At 48.2% G+C, this 18,535-nt stretch overlaps 1 protein-coding gene across 1 annotated transcript in view; it reads left to right on the top strand.

Annotated features, from left to right (window-relative positions):
• The first annotated feature begins 124 nt into the window (after window positions 1–124).
• SSPO (SCO-spondin) overlaps window positions 125–18,535 on the top strand; it is a 95,715-nt gene continuing 77,304 nt past the window's right edge. The window contains 18 exon segments of the mRNA XM_078152987.1: window positions 125–750; window positions 5,752–5,828; window positions 6,235–6,408; window positions 7,876–7,958; window positions 8,223–8,393; window positions 8,664–8,908; window positions 9,393–9,495; window positions 10,179–10,337; window positions 10,479–10,558; window positions 11,049–11,201; window positions 11,930–12,092; window positions 12,483–12,723; window positions 13,322–13,466; window positions 13,688–13,805; window positions 14,031–14,206; window positions 15,063–15,293; window positions 15,429–15,594; window positions 15,841–16,075. Of these exon segments, the coding sequence (XP_078009113.1) occupies window positions 688–750; window positions 5,752–5,828; window positions 6,235–6,408; window positions 7,876–7,958; window positions 8,223–8,393; window positions 8,664–8,908; window positions 9,393–9,495; window positions 10,179–10,337; window positions 10,479–10,558; window positions 11,049–11,201; window positions 11,930–12,092; window positions 12,483–12,723; window positions 13,322–13,466; window positions 13,688–13,805; window positions 14,031–14,206; window positions 15,063–15,293; window positions 15,429–15,594; window positions 15,841–16,075 (2,783 nt within the window). The 5' untranslated portion in view covers window positions 125–687.

The raw sequence follows: 18,535 nt of genomic DNA, 5'->3' as shown, positions 1-18,535 counted from the left end.
AGAGAGAGAGAGTGAGAGTGTACGGGGGGTGGGGCTGGGAGGGCACTTAGGGGAGGGACTGGGGCGGGGCCCTCAGGCAGGAAAGGAGTCTGATCAGGGAATTGGGGTGTGGGGGCCTGGGCTAACTTTACAGCAGGGAGGTGAGGGATTGTATGGCAAACCCCAGGGAAAAAGCTAAAGCTCACCGCCTCTGTGGGACTAGAATTCCCCTCAGTCTGAATCGATTGCATGGACGTTCATGCAGCCTTCCTGCCTCTTGTCCAGCCTCAGGGCTGGGTTGGGATCTACCTTGTTGCAGGTTGGTGCATTTAAGTCTGTCCCTCTCCTGCTTCGTGGCAAATGCCTGAAATGCATTCCTCTAACCTTCCAACGGTCCCCTTTCCCCCTCCCCCGTCCCACTCCCACAGCTGGGTCTCCCTCCTCTCCTGGAGCCCCACTTTCCCGGTCCCTAGAGGACACTTCTCTCGGTTTTCTCTCCCTAGGGATGGTTAGGGTTCTGGGAGCAAGATTTCACCCCAACGGCCTGCCCCTGGCCAGTTTTCTGAGCCAAAGGTCAGTGATAGGAAAACATATGACAATTCAGAAGTGAGTAGAACCAGCAGGGCAGGTGTTTATGGTGGGGACAGTCACACTCATTGCACTCATACCTTGCCCCCCCCATGTTTATACAGGTGAAATCAGGGTCAAATGAACATGGAGGGCAATCCTGAAGAAGTTACATCCTCCCCAGAGAGGGGAGGAATGAGCACAGTAAGGGAAGGGTGTGGAAGAGGGAGGAGTAGTCCTCTATTTTAAGTAACTTGATGAGGCGGGCCTTTTAGTGGGTGGATTTTACATATATGTATAATCAGAAGAAGCAGGATTAGATGCAGTGGATCAAAAGTCAAAAGACCTGGCTTTGAGCCCTAATTTATTAGCTACAAGACATTTAGCCTCTCTATCTCACTTTGCTCATCTCTAAAATGAGAACAATAATCACAGAGGGGCATCATGGCCTTTGGAATAAAGGGTCAGCCTTGGTATCACAAGGATTTGGATGCAAGCCCTGCCTTTTACACATTCTAGCTGTGTGACTGTGGGCAAGTCATTTAAGTTCCCGGTGTTGGTGTTTAGTCCTGTCCTACTCTTCTGGATCCCATTTGGGATTTTGTTGGCAACTGGAACTGGCCATTTTCCTTTCCAGCTCATTTTACAGATGAGGAAACTGAGGTAAACAGGGTTAAAGCACTTGCCCAAGACCACACAGCTAGTATGTATCTGAGGCTGGATTTGAACTCAGGAAGTTAGTCTTCTTGACTCCAGGCCCGATGTGCTATCCACTGTACCACCTAGCTGCCCCAAGTACTCCGTGCTTCCAGGTAATTCTCCATGACTAAAATTTGTAGATAAGTTTCTGATCATCGACAGTGAAGGGAATTTCCACACTGAGACACTAATGAATCAGTTAATCAACATGAATTTATTGATCACCTATTATGGGCTAGGTATTATACTAAGCTGAGGAGACAAAGTAAAAGTTAAACAGTCCTTGCCCTCAAGGAGCTTACATTCTAAGGGGGGGCAGACAACATGCAAACATATACAGACTATATACAAAATGAATACTAGGTAGTATACTAGCAATGGTGGGGGGAGGGAGCAGAAAGTAGATCATCATCCTTCATGTAGAATATGGAACTTGGAGCTGAAGCCTGAAAGAAAACCAGGAAGAGGGAGAGCATTCTAGGCTTGGAGGACAGCCAGTGCTAAAGTAGAGAGAGATGGGAGAGGGAGCCTTGAGAATGTGCAACAGCAAGTAGTCCAGTATGGCTAGAGCATAGAGTATAGGGTGTGGGTGTGGAGGTAAGGAAGAAGCCTGGAAAGATAGGAAACAAGCTTGGTTTGAAGGGCTTTCAGTGCCAAAGGAGTTTGTATTTAATAGGCAGCCACCAAAGGTTATTGTGTAGGAAGGTCACTTGGTCAGACCTGTCCTTTAGGAAAATCACTTTGGCAGCTGTATGTAGGATGATCTGGTTAAAAAAAAAATTAGCCAAGTTAGAACCCCAAGAATCCTCTTTAGAGGCCATCTATTCTAACCCTTTCCATCATACAAATGAGGATTCTAAGGTGAAATGACTTGCCCAGGGGGTCATACAGTTAGTAAGCAAGTGGTAGAGCTTTGACTTGTATCCAGGTTTTTTGATTCAAAGTCTGGTTCATTTATCATAGGTCTGCCCCACCATACTCCTACCATCCACCTGGTGGCCCCCATAGGAACATCGTAAGGAAAGCACTTTGTCTCTGCCACTGAAATACCTCTTCACAGTCCCTTCCTATCTGTCTCTTACTTTTCACTCACTTGGTCAACATCAGGCCCTCTTCACCTTTTACATGGACTTTTATAATAGTTCCTGAGCTGATTCCCTCTCTCTCTTCTCTGATCCATCTTTCTGCACAGCAACTGAAATAACATTCCTAATGGTTATATCTGATCAGGCCCTCAAAAAAACTCCAGTCACTGTCTCTGAAAGGGGAAGGGAATGCTTATTAAGTGTCTACTGTGTGCCAGGCACTGTGATAAGTACTTTACAAATGTTATCTCATTTGAAAATGAGGACAGATTCCTTAACCTGTAATTCAAGACCCAACACAATGTGGCCCTGACCTAAGGCAGAATAGTACAATGGAAACACAGAGGGTCAAAGGCCAGGAGCGTTTGAATCTCAGTTCTGTTATTTACTGCCTGTGTGATCATGATCAAGTCCTTCCATACCTCTGTTTCCTCCCATTTAAAATAAAGGAATTGAACTAAATGACCTTCAGGTCTTTTCCAGCTTTAAATCTAAGACCCTATGCTCCATTTGTTTCTAGTCGTATTTCACACTATTCTGCTTTATGCCCTCAGTTTCCCAGCCAAAGCTGACTCTCCAATTTGCTTGGGCCCAGACAGGCCCAAATTGACCTGAAGTGTTTCCTCCCAATCCCCACTGATTGAAATCCCTTCCTTCAAAGCCCAGCTCAGCTGCCTCAAATTTCTTAGAAGAAAGCAGGGAGGGGAATAGGCATTTATTAAGCACCTACTGTGTGCCAGGTCCTGTGCTAAGCACTTTAAAAATCTTATCTCATTTGATCCTCACAACACCCCTGAGAAATGAGTGCTATCATTATCATCATTTTACAGTTGAGGAAAATGAGGCAAACAGAGGTTATGATTTGCTGAAGGTTACACAGCTAGTAAGTGACTAAGGCTGGATTTGAACTCAGGCCTTCCTGATCTACGCCTGTGGCTCTATCTGCTTCACCATCTAGATGCCTCAGAGTACTTCCTCTGGAGCTTTCCTTTGTGTTTATCTCATTTTGTTGTTCATCATACTTATTTACTTATTCATATTCATTTCTTATCCCTGCTAATAAATTATAAACAGCACAGTGCCTTGCTCAAAATAGGTGTTAAAGAAATGTTTATTGAATTGAGTTGAATAGTTGAATTGGAGCCTTAGGTCTTTTTTTTTTTTAAAGATAACTAATGGAACTATCTCCTCTCCTAATTGTTGCCTTCTTGAGTCACTGCTCTGCCTGCCTATCATACCCTACTGTGACCGGGTGAATGTGTATGAGGGAGAGATTGGGGTAGTGTGTTACTGGGAGTGTGTGTGTGTGTGTGTGTGTGTGTGTGTGTGTGTGTGTGTGTATCAGACAGACAGACAGACATAGAGACAGAGGACAGAGAAAGAGAGACAGATCAAAACAGTGGAACGTATGTGTGTATGGGAGACAGAAAAAGAGGCAGAGACGGCAACTGCTCAGGTTAGTGTGTGTGTGTGTGTGTATGTGTGTATGTTGAGCCCAAGATTGTGATCTCTTGCCAGAAGGGATTTTAGAGTTCAAGACAATAAAGAAAGTCAACCCCTTCCCCCATCAGTCTTATAAACTAAAGGAAGAATGTAGAGATGTAGAGAGTTTCGGTGACTCCCAAAATCACACACAGGTACTTACTAGAAGTAGCAGGACTGAGATGGAAACCTAGGTCCTGGCTCCAAATCTTTTGTTGTTTTCTTTACTGTAAGCTACAATATCCAGCTACCCCTTTGACTAGAGAAGGGAGGGGAAAAAGGTGCTGGGAGCATGTGCATGTGTGTATCTGTGAGAGAAAGAGAGAAACAGAGAGAGACAGTGAGACAGAGAGAGACGAATGCATAAAGAAAGACACACACACATACATACGAAGACAGTGTGCCTATACCTAATTAGCAGTGTGTACTCCTGTGGCCTACTCCTAAATTGTCCTTAGGGTGTCATTGTGGGGTGCATACAGTCTGGCAGTGGGCCCTCAGAAGACGAAGGATCAGCCCTTGGATTGGTCCCTAGGGATGGGATGCTGGTTTCATTCCCTTCCCCCTGCCCCCATTCCTGCTATCCTCAAGCCCCAGAACCAGCCTGGCCACTGGCCTGGCTCTGCTTCATTCAGGCCTCCTTGTTACTGGGCAGGAAGATTGTGGAGAATTCTTGGGCTGCTGCCTCAGGCTCTGGAGGAGGGGAGGGGAGAGGCCAGAGGTTGACTTTTAAGTCCGAGGCCACCTTCTGGCCTTTGTCATCCATTAGTGGGTGGCTGGTAACCAGGATGCAGCCAGGATTGACCTCCTAGTTACTGCTCCTTCCCAACCCGGATCTTTGGATCATCCCATCCGGCTCATCTCAGCTGGACCCAGGATGCTTCTCTGGACCAGGAGGCTCTTCTCAATAGAGCCCCTCATTCCCTCGAGCCCCCTTCCCCAGTGCCCCTGCTCTTCTTGACCTAGTGCCTATAGTAAACTCCTCAGAAATGTCCCAGCTCTCTGAGAGAGAACCTCATAGCAGGGAGGCCCAGGCCAGCTCGGAGACACCTGGAGAAAGAAACACACATGTAAACACATATACACACATGTGCACGTGCACACAGTCAGATATGCAGGAGCACATTCAGTCTCCCATTCATTTTCTCTATCTCCCTCATACCTACATGCTAGCACACAGACAGGAATTCTCTTTTTTTGGAGTCTGGAAAGAAGGATTTACTGAAGAAGTGGGGAGAACTACGTAGAGTGGGGAAGATGGCCTGAATACATACTATTAAAAAAAATAAAAGATAACAAATTTCAAAGAAATCTCTTTATTAAAACAGCCTAACCCAGCAACGTTAAAAACAACCAGAGCATTAGCAGGATGAGTGTTTTTGTTTTTATTAGAAAAAGACAATAATATGGACTTCATACTGTTGGGATGTCTATGTATTTATGTGGTTATAATACATATTTTGCAAATTCTCTCTCTCTCTCTCTCTCTCTCTCTCACACACACACACACACACACATACACAGAGGCACACACTGGGAGGTAGAAAAACAGATGGGAGAGACAGTTTCCAGGATGAACTGTCAGTTGCTGGCCTCTGGTGGTATTAAAGGGTCAGGTCCAATCTGGGACCGCTCAGATGTTGCACAGGAGGCGTGGTTCAGATGAAGATAAAAGCCTCTTTAGACCCAAAGGTTCTAATGGTTTCTGACCAACCTGGGAAGGAATACTGGTAAGTGATGTGGAGGACAGGACAGGGTGAGAAAGGCTGCCTGCAAAGGCAGACAGATAGACAGACATACTGGGATATCAGCATAGGTGGTGGGGTAGTGGTCCCAAGAATAGAGGGTGAGGGTCTGTTGGTGAATCTGCTCAGTCATCCAGCAGTTCTCAGGGTCTCAGCTACTCTTTCCCTCCATAACCCCTCTCTGTCTTCTGCAGGTGGTCTCAGGAAGAGCAGGTACCATGCTGCTCCCAGCCCTGCTCTGCTTCTGGGCAACTTGGGCCTGGGCTGATGGGTAAGACTCTTGATCCCAGGACCTCCCAGGACCTGGGCTGTAGTACTGAAGGCTTAAAGTCAGCCCCTCTCTTCCATATCCCTTTTCACCCTGCCCTCCTTCCCCCATGTAGGCTGGGGCTATGGTTTGCAAAGTTAGAACAGGAAATATCGAGTGCCTACCAACTCCAGAGGAAATTTCTGCTGGCTGTCTCAGTTCCTTGACATCTCCTTGCTCTGGTTTCACGACCCCTCAGACAACCAGGTTCCTTTCTTTTGTCCCTGGCCTTTGTCATACCTTCTGCACTTCCTTCCCCCAATTTGATCTCCCGTCTAAGGTGGCAGAGGGGGCTCGTGGGTGGAAATCCTTGGGAAAATTCATTTGGTGGTCCTGTGTACCAGCTGCTCTTCTCCTATCTCTGGGGCAGGCGATGGTGCCAACGGACAGAGACTGTCCAGGTGGAGGAGGTGGTGACCCCTCGGCAGGAAGAGCTGGTGCCCTGCAGCAATCTCTACTATTATATTCACCGGGGCTGGCAGCTGGACCTGGCCAGGAGCAGGCCCACAACCTCCCTAACCCATACTGTCTGCCCGATCTACAAGTGAGAAGAGGAAGGGGGAAAATTTGGCATAGACAATGGGGACTAGGGGGAAGACAGGTATGGGTCCTGGCAAGAGAGCTCAGGGGAGGAGAAAAGATGTGAAAGAGTGAGCATGGGGTGGTATGGCTGAGGTAGAGCAGAATAAATGGGGTCTAGGGACATGAATGAGAAGAGGATGAGAGAGAGACAGGGAAGGGAGAGAGAGAGACAGAGAGACAGAGACAGGGACCAGGGGTTGGGGGAGAGAGAGAGAGAGAGATAGAGACAGAGATGAGGTGGGAGAGAGAGAAAGAGAGAGAGAGAGAGAGAGAGAGAGAGAGAGAGAGAGAGAGAGAGAGAGAGAGAGAGAGAGATAAGGAGAGAGAGATGGGGGTAGAGACAGAAAAGGAGGGAGAGAGATAGAGAGATGGGGGAGAGAGACAGAGAATGGGGAGAGAGAGACAGAGACAGAGAGAGAGACAGGGGAGTGGAGGAGAGAGACAGAGACAGAGAGAGACTGGGGGAGAGAAAGACGGGGGAGGGGAGAGAGACACAAACACAGAGACAGAGAAACATAGAGACAGGAGTGGAGACAGAGACAGAGAAGGAGGAAGAGAAACAGACAGAGACAGAGAGATGGAGTGGTGGAAGAGAGAGAGACAGAGACAGAGAGAGAGACGGGGAGGTGGAGGATAGAGAAAGAGACAGAGAAGGGGAGAGAAAGACAGAGAAGGAGAGAGAAAGACATAGAGGGAGAAGAGAGACACACACAGACACACACACACAGATAGAAATACAGACAGAGAGGAATGGAGAAAGAGACAGAAAAGGAGGAAGAGAAACAGACAAAGACAGAGAAATGGGGTGGTGGAGAGAGAAGCAGAGAGAGATGGGAGGGAGAGAAAGACAGAGAAGGAGGGAGAGAGACAGTGTGAGAGAGAGAGGGGAGAGAAAGAGGAGGAGAGAGAGAGACAGAGACAGAGAGAGACAGGGGTAGAGAGGGAAACAGATAAGGATGGACAAAAACAGAGACAGAAAGACAGAGATAGAGATGGAGATAGGAGGTGGCAGAGAGAGAGACAGACAGAGAGACAGGAAGGAGAGAAGGAGGGAGAGTGACAGAGAGATGGGAGACAGAAAGACAGAGGGGGCAGAGGCAGACAGAGAGACAGACAGAGAGACAGAGACAAAGGGAGTATCTATCTTGAATAACGTCCTTTATCAACCTCAAGCTTTCCTTCTCCTTTCTATGTATGTACAATTAGGTGGTAGAGGGTATCTGAGGATGAAAGATGTGGGTATAGAATGGATATGACTAGGGAATGATGTATGGGAGACATTAGAAGGAGAAGAAAGTTTTCTGGATGGGTTGAGGGGGGCCCACTCCCAAGAAGCAGTTTAATTTCTAGTCTCATTTCTATGACATTATGGGCCCTCATTCCCCACGGGCCTGAGGAAAATAAACCCTGCTGACTCTATATGTTCCAGGCCGCCTGATATCCGACCAGTAGCCTGGAACCGGACTGTGAGGGCCTGTTGCCCAGGCTGGAGAGGTCCTCAATGCACTCTAGGTAAGGCTGCTCTGCATCTGCTAGAAGATACAGAGAATAAAAGGGAGCCCGCATCAGAAAGATATATCAGGAGAGACAGAGTCAAAACTAGAATTGGGGTGTTAGGTTGTATCAGAGTGGTTATAGGAAGAATAGGTGGATGAAAATACTCATTCCCCAAAGGTGGCTGGCCTTATCCGTGCCAAACACTGCCATCCAAGCCCCACCCCCTGCCCAATTGTTCCTTCGCCATACCCTCCCTTTTGACCACAATTTCCTTTGAAGGTACTGGCACCAAGGATCACTGTTTTGCCACCTGGCAGTGCCAAGTAGGGCCAGATTTATTGAATGCCTCAGCGGGCAGCTTGGAGGAGTGCTGTGCCCAGCCCTGGGGGCGCAGCTGGTGGAATGACAGTTTGGAACTTTGCTTTAGTTGTTCTTCCTGGCCTCTGACAGGTGAGTATCCTCCCAATACGTGTACTCTGGTATAGGCAAGCTTATGAACTCTGAAGTTTTCCCCAGAACAAATGTCCAGTCCCCAATCTCAAGGGTGCCAACGCTACCATTGTCCCTCCACCTCTGCTCTCTTCCCTATAGAATGCACCATCACATTTTCTATCTTCTTGCCCCATGAGGTAACCCAGGCGTAGGCACTCTGCTGTCCTAGCCCAGGCCCTTGCTCTGGGCCCTCCCAGTTCTCTGCTCAAGGTAGATGATTTTCTCCAGGCAATCATCTGTCCCCAGCCGTCTTACAGCCCTTGCCTGGGGCAGTGGGCCATCTTCGGAGCCAGCGCCAGGGCCTCTCAGCCACCTGTATGACTTGGTCAGGCTTCCACTACCGGACCTTTGACAGGCGTCACTACCACTTCCTGGGCCGATGCACCTACCTACTTGCGGGTGATATTGATGCCACCTGGGCTGTTTACCTCATTCCTGGCAGGCACTGCCCTTGGCCTGATGACTGCCAGCCGGTGAGGACTTGGGAGTGGGGTCAAGGCTAGAAAGAGGCAAAACTAGGAGTGGGACAGGACACAGTTGGAAGAGATGCCTGTCAACCACCGTCATCACTCTACTGATATTGTCCCCTCACCTCTTAATTATTAAAGCCAATGACTTTTCTTTCCTGGTCTCATCTTCCTTGGGAGCAGCTAGGTAGCACAGTGGATAGAGTGCCAGGCCTAGAGTCAGGAAGACCTGAGTTCAAATCTAGCCTCAGACTCTTATTATTTGTGTGACCTTGGGCAAGTCATTTAACTTCTGTCTGCTTCGATTTCCTCATCTGTAAAATGGGAATAATAATAGTACCTACCTCCCAGGGTTATTGTGAGGAACAGATGAGATAATATTTGTAAAGTTCTTAACACAGTGCCTGGTACATAGTAAGCCCTATATAAATGCTATTATTTTTATTAAATGTTGAATGAATTATTTTCCATTCTTTTCTCTTATTCCAAGACTGTTCAGGTTCTGATGGGACAGGATACGGTGCTCATCCGGGGCTCCAATGTTTCAGTGAATGGAGCACCAGTGCTGGAGGGGCGGCCCCTACTACAGGGTGGTGAGTGCTGTCCCTGAGGGAAGAATAGAATGTAACTCTCTAGTGAAGAGCCCTCATCTGCGTATCTAAGGGATGGGCATCTCCTGGGGAATTGAGGGGCTCCAAAGACTAAAGGATGGGGAAGCCTGGGCCTAAGGTGCTCCCTCTCACCCTTTGCCCGACCATAGTTGAAAGACCATTGGGCAGGGTGTGAGGGGACTTGGCTTTTGCTACTGCCTCACTGTGTAATCCTGGACGAATTAGCACACTTTCTGGATCTCAGGTCCCTCTGCTGTTAAATGGAGAGAATAATGCCTATCCTGCTTATGTCAGAGGGATAGTGTGAAGAGACAATGGGACAGTAGATGGCGAAGTATTGTGAAGAGTCGTAGAATATTAGAAATGGAAAGGACCTCAATATCTAACCTCCCCATTTACCAGATGAAGAAATTGAAGTCTGCAGAGTTTAAATGACTTGACTAATATCTCCTAGTTAGTGGCAATACTCTTTTCACCATAACTAGGCTACTGATAAAAGTATCAGGAATTAGAGATATGTTCTCTATTATCTACAGATACAAGAGAAAGAAATGCTTTCTCTCCTGTCACTCCTTCCTCCTAAATTTGTCCTTGCAAAGCTAGGAATGGAGACAAGGAGAGAGATAGAGTTAACCCCCCCTCTCCCTTTATCTCCCTTTGTCCAGGGCTGAGCCTGCAGTGGCCAGGGGACTGGCTGGTGCTGTCAGGTGGTTTGGGTGTGGTGGTGAGGATGGACAGGGCTGGTTCTGTCTCACTCACTGTTGACCACGAACTCCAGGGGCAGACTAGTGGCCTCTGTGGGCTCTACAATGGTCGACCTGAAGGTAAGGGGTTCAGGGATAGAATGAGTGTGTGTGTTGGGGGGAAGGAGAGGAGAAGAGGGGTATTGGATTGGAAAGAGAACTTGGAGGGGAGAGATGCAGATAAAGCTGGAGGCTGAGGGTTCCCTCCTCAAACTCCCACAGATGATTTTCTGGAGCCTGAAGGGGGGCAGGCTGTACTAGCTGCCACTTTTGGCAATTCCTGGAAGTCCCCTGACTCAGAGGTGAGAGGTTTTATCCTTGACCCCAGACCCTCTCCTCTCCACCAACTCTCCCCTGGGCCATCAGCCTAGCTCTTGGGACACCATTGGCCCCATTTTCTCCAGAACTCTTTTCCCCCTTCTCTTGCTCCCTGGAACCCTGACCCAATCTTCTATCCCTCAACCCCACTGTGGCACCAGTAGCAGGTTTTGGTTCCTGACATTGTATCTAACAGGGTGCTCCAGGAATGAGCTCTGCACCAGTCAGGCCTACACTATATGGAGCTGACTAACAAAGTTTGGCTGGGCCTATTTGCTGCAGATTGTCTGCTCCTAGCTTCCCTTAAAGCGTCTCCTCCCCTAGTTGTATCCGATTTTGTCTTCTCCTCATATTTAGAGAAGTTCTGGGTTGGTGGAATGGAATGCTCAAGAGAGAGATTGACTTTCCTAGGCCTCACTCAAAAGTGGCTGCCCTCCCTCCACCTTGTTCTGTCAACCTCACTTTTTTTCCCAGCCTGGGTGCCTGGATGCAATGGAAGCAGCTCAAGGCTGCATGGACTCCACCGAAGACACAGAGGCAGGCGTGGGTACAGGGGTGCTGCGGGCTGAAGCTCAGGACATCTGTCACCAGCTGCTGGACGGCGGCTTCAGAGAGTGTCATGTGCAGGTGTCGGGGCTTGGGGCGGGAGCAGCAGGCGGAGTTTGGAGGTTAATAAGAGAACCATCACGACCATCATTATAATTATCATGATCATCCTGCCCCCTTTTCATGAGGAAACGGAGGCTCAGAGGGCTTAAGATTTGCCTAGGGTCACACAGTTAGTGAGGGTCTTGAACCAAATCTCCTTGACCCCAACACACTATTCCCCAGCCCTGCCCTACACTCCACCACATCCCTTCCCTGGGAGCCGTGCTAGCTGCCCCCAGACTCAGCTTGTTGGGTAGGATCCTTATACCTCTACCTTTTTCTACCCAAGAAGCATCTCTCCCTTGGGAGGGGGGGTTCCCCTAATTGTGAGGCAAGAATTTCCCTTTAATGTGAAGCAGTCGATGGAATGATCTCCTCGAGGGCAGGCACTGTTCATTTCTGCGTGGTATGCGGCACTTAATTGTGCAATTCAATGGAAAACAATCAAACCAAAACCAGGAGAGGAACCCTGGGCTAGAAGGCAGAGCCCTGACTTCTTAGTGCTGGCTTTGCTTCTCCTTATGTGACCTTGGGAAGATCTTACCTCTAGGCTGGAAGCTTGGGCTCTTCCAGCCCTGAAAATGCATGACTCTGTGAATCAGGGACTGGGGTGGGGGCAGTAGAGGACCGAAAGGGCATGGCTGAGGGCCCCAAGAGGGCAAGAGACAGCATCAGAGGCTGCTGGCTTATGGCTCCTCCTCTTGTAGGTTCCCCCCAGTGGGTTCCATGAAGCTTGCCTCTTTGCCTACTGCGCGGCAGGTGGTGGGCAGGCAGGGAGGCAGGAGGCGGTATGTGCTACGTTTGCCAACTATGCCCGTGACTGTGCCCAGCACGATGTCTTCATCCCTTGGCGGAAGCCTGGCTTCTGTGGTACAGTTTCTACTCTTTTCCTTCACCACCAACCCTCCGCCCTTCCCCATCCCCTATAGCACTAGGCCATACACATGGGCATTGGACTACATGTGGGAGCTTGGGGAGGCCTGCTCTGGGCCTTGTTCCACACGGACACTGTCATTACTAGATCACAGATGACCTACACCATGAATATCTTTATGGTGGGGTGGTCATCAGTTCAAAAGGCAGACCCAGCTGGGACATCTCCTCTGTTCCCATCTGGGCATCAGCATGCCCATTCTAGGCATGTTTCAGCTTCTATACTTCGCATTGTTGTTTCTGGCCCTGAGATTGTGCCTGGTGTGGGGAGGGAGAGAGTGCCATCTCTTATGCCACCTTGCATCACATCTTAAACGGCTTTTCCAGAGCGCCTTTGCCCAGGAGGACAGCTATACTCAGATTGTGTGTCATCCTGCCCACCTAGCTGTGGGGCAGTGGGTGAGCATGAGGAGGGGCAGTGTCGAGAGGGCTGTGTGAGTGGCTGTGAATGCCCACCAGGACTTTACAGGGATGACGACCTCTGTGTCCCTGCTGCTCATTGCCCCTGCTACCACCACCGCCAGCGCTATTCCCCGGGCAGCACAGTGTACCAGCTATGCAATCCGTGGTGAGGCCCTGGGCACTCTCTCCTCCCTGCCCAGCATACAGACGAGGGGCACTGACCAATCTAATCTCTCTCTTTGGACTTCTGGCTTCTTATGGTTCCATACAAATTGACTTTTCCATCCTTGGACACTTCCCTTGATGCCAGCCCCCTCACATTCCTGCTTTGGGGTGCCTTCAGAGTGACCTCTGATCTCCCCATGGAGACCCTTAGTTTGCCCAGAATGACTTACAACAAAAAGAACTTTAATGGGGTAGCCATAATAATAGTTAAATTTGGATAACATTTTAAGGTTTGTAAAGCACATTAAATGGATGATATCATTTGAGTTTTACAATAACCCTCCTAGGTAGGTGCTATTGTTATCCCCATTTTACAGATGAGAAAACTGAGGCCGAGAGAGGTTAAGGGACTTGTCCAGGGTCAGAGAGCTGGGAAATATCTGAGGCACGTTTTGAACTTGGGTCTTTCTGACTCTAGGTCCAGTGCTCCATCTGTTAAGGTGAAGGAAGGGAGGTATAGAAAGGGATTCATCCCAGCTCTACTCCTACCTTCTCCGGGGATATGATTGTTGTTCTAACCTTCTCCTCCCCCCTCTCAGTGTGTGCCTGGAAGGCCACTGGCATTGTTCCCAGAAGCCATGCCCAGCTGAATGTGCAGTGGGTGGAGATGGGCACTACGTCACTTTCGATGGGCGAAGTTTCTTCTTCCAGGGCACCGGGGGCTGCCGGTACAACCTGGTACAGGTGGGCATCAGAGGGGAACTGAAAGGGAAAGAAATTCCTGGGAGAGGGTGATGGTTTGTTAAATATTGTCTAGAAGTGGTCCTTGCCCACCCAACTGTGGTGAAGTGTTTATCATGAAGGATGGGTTGCCAATCTGGGTTGGGTACATGGGCAGAGACTCTGACCTGAGGAGGAAACAGAGGGACCCGTGGATCTACTCTTCATTCTTTCTCTTGTCCTAGGATGATTTAAAGGGGCAGCTGCTGATGGTATTGGAACACGGGGTCTGTGAGGCCGGGAGCTGTCTCCGTGCCATCTCAGTCACCCTGGGTGAAGTCTATGTCCAGCTCCGGGACTCAGGTGCCCTTAGCTCTGACATCCTATCTTCATATCTCCAGACTACTTCCTTTACCTCCTGCCTCACCTAGCCCCACAACTCCTCCTATTCCAGTCTCAAGGTCACTCAAACACTCAGGATGCTCCCTCCTTTACTCCCCTGTCCCCCAGCGTGCCACACACACTCCCATTCCCATTCTCTTTGTCACAGGGAGCCTCCCCCTCTGACAATACTCTCTTTGTCCACAGGGGCAGTGCTGGTAGGCAGGCAAGAGGTGGCATTGCCTTGGGATGGGCCTGGTGGTCTCCATGTCCATCATGCCTCCTCTACCTTCCTACTGCTTCGTGGGCCTGGTGTCTGGCTCCTCTGGGGTGTGCGTGAACCTGCCGCATACATTACCTTGGAACCCTTCTATGCCCACCGGGTATGTCTAGGTGAGGGGACCAAGGCCCTGGGGAGACGCTAGGCTCCCATAGGGGAGATACCACATTTTAGAAGGGGCTTTGACAAACAGGAATGGGTGTGGAGGTGAGTGACCAGGATAATGAGGTCCTGGAGACTGATACATAAAGAAAGAACTGGGGATACAATGCCAGGAACCAAAACCTGCTACTGGTGCCACAGTGGGGTTGAAGGATAGAAGATTGGGTCAGGGTTCCAGGGAGCAAGAGAAGGGGGAAGAGAGAAAATGGGGCCAATGGTGTCCCAAGAACTAGGCTGTTGAGAGATGAGAGACTTAGAGATGGAAGTGCCATTCAAGGTCGTCTCTTCTAACTTTCTGATTTTATAAATGAGGAAGACCTTGAGAGATGAGCTGACTTATCCAAAGTGGCACAGTATTAAGTGGCAGAGTCAGAATTTGAATCCAGATCCTTCGATTTCCAATCCAGCACTTCTTCCAAAGATCTCTTATGCTGAAGAGAATCCAATCTATTCTGATTGGCTCAATGGGAAAGAACTAGGAATAGTGAGTGGGTGGGAGGTAAGAAGAAGCAGATTTTGGCTTGTTGTAAGGAAAACTTCCCTAACAAGCAGAGCTGACCTGAGGTACCGTGGATTGCTTCAGGAGGCTTCCCTTCGAGGGAGGTATTTAGATGGAGGTGGTCACTTCTGAGGCGGGTTGTAGAGGGGGTTTTGGTTCAGTTATGAGTTAGATGAGAGGGCTTCTGATCTCTCTCCCAATTCCGAAATGCCATGTTCTGAGTGTGCGGGATTCTGGGGAAGGGGAGGAGGGGTGGAAGGGTTCCCTCTGACTCACCTCTTCCTATTGGTGGACCCAGGTAAGGGGTATGTGTGGAACCTTCACTTGGAACCAGCAGGACGACTTCCTCACACCCGCCGGAGATGTGGAATCCAGTGTGACTGCCTTTGCCGGCAAGTTCCAGCTGAGTGGGGAGGCTACCTGCCGTTTGGGGGATACTCTTATCCCACTTAACCCCTGCAGTACCTATGCTCAGCGCCGGCCCTATGCAGAAGCCACCTGTGCCATTCTCCAAGGCCCAGCTTTCCAGGTACCCCAAACACCGAGGCACTACACTATGGAGATGGTCATCAGCATGAGGGGATGTGCTGGTTGGGATGGTGGGAAGGAGTCTTGTGCAGGAGCTGACTCAGCCCCCCCATGCCTTTCCCCCTCACACCCCCAGCAATGCCACAGGCTGGTGGAACAAGAGCCTTATCAGTTACGGTGCCTGTCAGCAGTATGTGGCTGTGCCCTGGGTCATGATTGCCTGTGTCCTGTGCTATCTGCCTATGCCCGCCACTGTGCCCGGGAGGGTGTGCTCAGCCCCTGGAGGAACCAGACTCTGTGTCGTGAGTTCTGCTTCTGTCTACCTACCTGTTTCCCTGCTTTTCCCCTTCCCCTTTCTCCTCAATGGAGACCTAATCCTACTCATTAGCCTCTACCAGGGCAACCATCCTTCTCCAGAGTGAGCTTTGTCCTTTATCTTCCTAGAATCTCCCCATATGGAGAACAGGGAAATTGGTGGTGTTTGAAGGCTGCTAAGGAGGCCTAGTTCTATGATCCTACTCCTGACTTGTGCCCATATCCATCCTCAGCTGTCATGTGTCCAGCTGGTCAAGAATACCAAGAATGTGCCCCAGTGTGTGGCCAGAGATGTGGAGAACTGGAGACCTGTGGGGAATTAGTGGGCTGCGTGGCTGGTTGCAATTGTCCCTCTGGCCTGCTGTGGGATCATGAGAGCCAATGTGTGCCCCCCAGCCTGTGTCCTTGCCAGCTGGGAGGCCAGTCTCACCCTCCAGGCAGCATCACTTTGCAGGGATGCAATCGCTGGTGAGGACTGGATGCTGAAGACCAAGGGAAAAGCTGGGGATGAGGGGAGGCTTCTTGTGAGAGGGTTCAGAGTAAGAGAGGCCTTCAGGGTGGGTTATGGGGGACAGGGGAGCCCAGATAGGCAGAAAATTGCTTGCAAATGGTGCCAGATTTGTGGCATCAAAATTTAAGGCAGCTGGTAAGAGATCACCATGGGGAAGACCCTAAAGGTGTGGCCTCATGGGTTCCTTAGCTTAGATTGTGGTAGCTGGAAAATGTCTGGGAATTGGGATTATTTGGAAGACAGCATGGTGTAGTACAAGGACCAAGGGACTCAGAGTCAGCTGCTAAGCCACTTAATGAACTGTGTCACCTTGGGCAAATAGGGATGATTATAAGGACGCTTTTACTGTACACAGGACTGTTGTTAGGATCAAATAAGGAAACATTTGTAAAGTACTTTGTCAACCTTAATGTATTTTATATACATGTGAGTGTGTGTGTGTGTGTGTGTATGTGTGTGTGTATATATATAGTGTGTGCGTGTGTGTGTGTATAGGTATATATGTATATATATATATATATGCATACATACATATACATATATACACCTATATACATATATGTATACACACACTATATCTATCTATATCTATATCTATATCTATATCTATATCTATATCTATATCTATATCTATATCTATATCTATATCTATATCTATATCTATATCTATATCTATATCTATATCTATATCTATATCTATATCTATATCTATCTCTGTATATCTCAATCAATCAAGCTAGGTGGAATGTGGATAGAACCAGATTTGCGTGTGACTCCAGCCTCAGACACATACTACCTGTGTGACCCAGGACAAGTCACTTAACTGCTTTCTGCCTCAGTTTCCTTATCGCTAAATTGGAGATAATAATAGCACTTACTTCCCAGGGTTGTTATGAGAACCTAATGAGATAATATTTGTAAAGCACTTTGCGAGCTTTAAAGTGCTATATAAACCCCAGCTGTTACTGCTATTGTTGGGGCAGAGAGGCTTTGATGAAATACTGTACTCATCCTCTGGGTTGACTTAGCCTGGCCCAAGTCCAGAGCTTTGAGGATTCTTAATCCCTCTCTCCCTTTACCCCATTCAAACCAACATCCTCTCTCAGGTCTAGGGCTCAGTTATCCTTGGTCCTGGGAAGGGTGGTGGCAATCTACTGTCCTGTGGTTAACAAACTCTTTTCTCTTCATCAAAATCTGGAGCCTAAACATTCCTATGGCAAAAATTCCGTTGCCTCGCAACCATTTCCTGCTCCCTTTCCCCCATCCGCTTCAATGAGCCCTAGCATGTTCCTGTCCCCATCTGCCTTTTCCTTCCATTTGGCCTCTGGAAACTCTGTTCTCTTGCTAACAAGTTATCCTACTATTAGATCTCCTCTGGCACTACCTCCATCTTCCATATAACACACACACACACACACACACACACACACACGTATATGTATTATATACACACATCCACACATATACATATATATATATACATATATATATATATAAAATTCATTTATCTATCTATCTATCCATCCATCCGTTTATTTATTTATTTGTTTTGCCAACCAAACAAGCTAGGTGGCACAGTGGATAGAGTGCTAAGACTGGAGTCAGGAAGATCTGAATTCAAATCCTGCCTTAGACACTTGCTAGTTACATGACCCTGGACAAATCACTTAAACTCAGTCTCAGTTTCCTCATTTGTAAAATGGGGATAATAATAGCACCTACCCACTAGGGTTGTTGTGAGGATCAAATGAAGTGGATGATTGTAAAGTGCTTAGCACAGTGCCTGGCACATAGCAGGTGCTATATAAATGTTAACTATTAATATTATTATTATTCAATTGACAAGCATTTATTTTCTTTCCTTCCCACCTACGTCCCATTTGAAAGAAAAAAAGAAAAACCAAATCCTTGCAAGGAATATGCCTAGTTAGGCAAAATAAATTCCCACATTTGACTATACTCCCAAAATATGTCTCATTCTGCGTCCTGAGTCCATCACCTTCCTATCAGGTGGCAGCGTCATCATCAGTCCTCTGGAGCTGTGGTTGCTCGGTTCATTGGTCAGAATTCTGAAGTCTTTTAAAGTCGTTTGTCTTTACATTATTGTATCAATTGTACTTCTGGTTCTGCTCTCTTTACTCTGCATTCATTCACACAAGTGTTCCCAGGTTTCACTGAAAACCTTCCCTTTCATCGTTTCTTACCACACAATAATAGTTCATTACATTCATATACTGTAATTTGTGAAGCCATTCCCAATTGATGGACACTCCTTTTGTTTCCAGTTCTTTTCCACCACAAAAAGAGCTGCTATAAATATTTTTTATATATGTGGGTCCTTTTCCTCTTTCTTTGATCTCTTTGGGGTATCATCTTTCTATCATGGAAACCTGATTCATGTCAGAAGATACTAGAAC

This window comes from Phascolarctos cinereus, unplaced genomic scaffold (genome assembly GCF_003287225.1).
Source record: "Phascolarctos cinereus isolate Bilbo 61053 unplaced genomic scaffold, phaCin_HiC Scaffold_1;HRSCAF=81, whole genome shotgun sequence".
Classification (NCBI taxonomy): domain Eukaryota; kingdom Metazoa; phylum Chordata; class Mammalia; order Diprotodontia; family Phascolarctidae; genus Phascolarctos; species Phascolarctos cinereus.
Note: the sequence above shows the minus strand (reverse complement) of the source record. Positions and strands in the feature narration are given on the sequence as shown.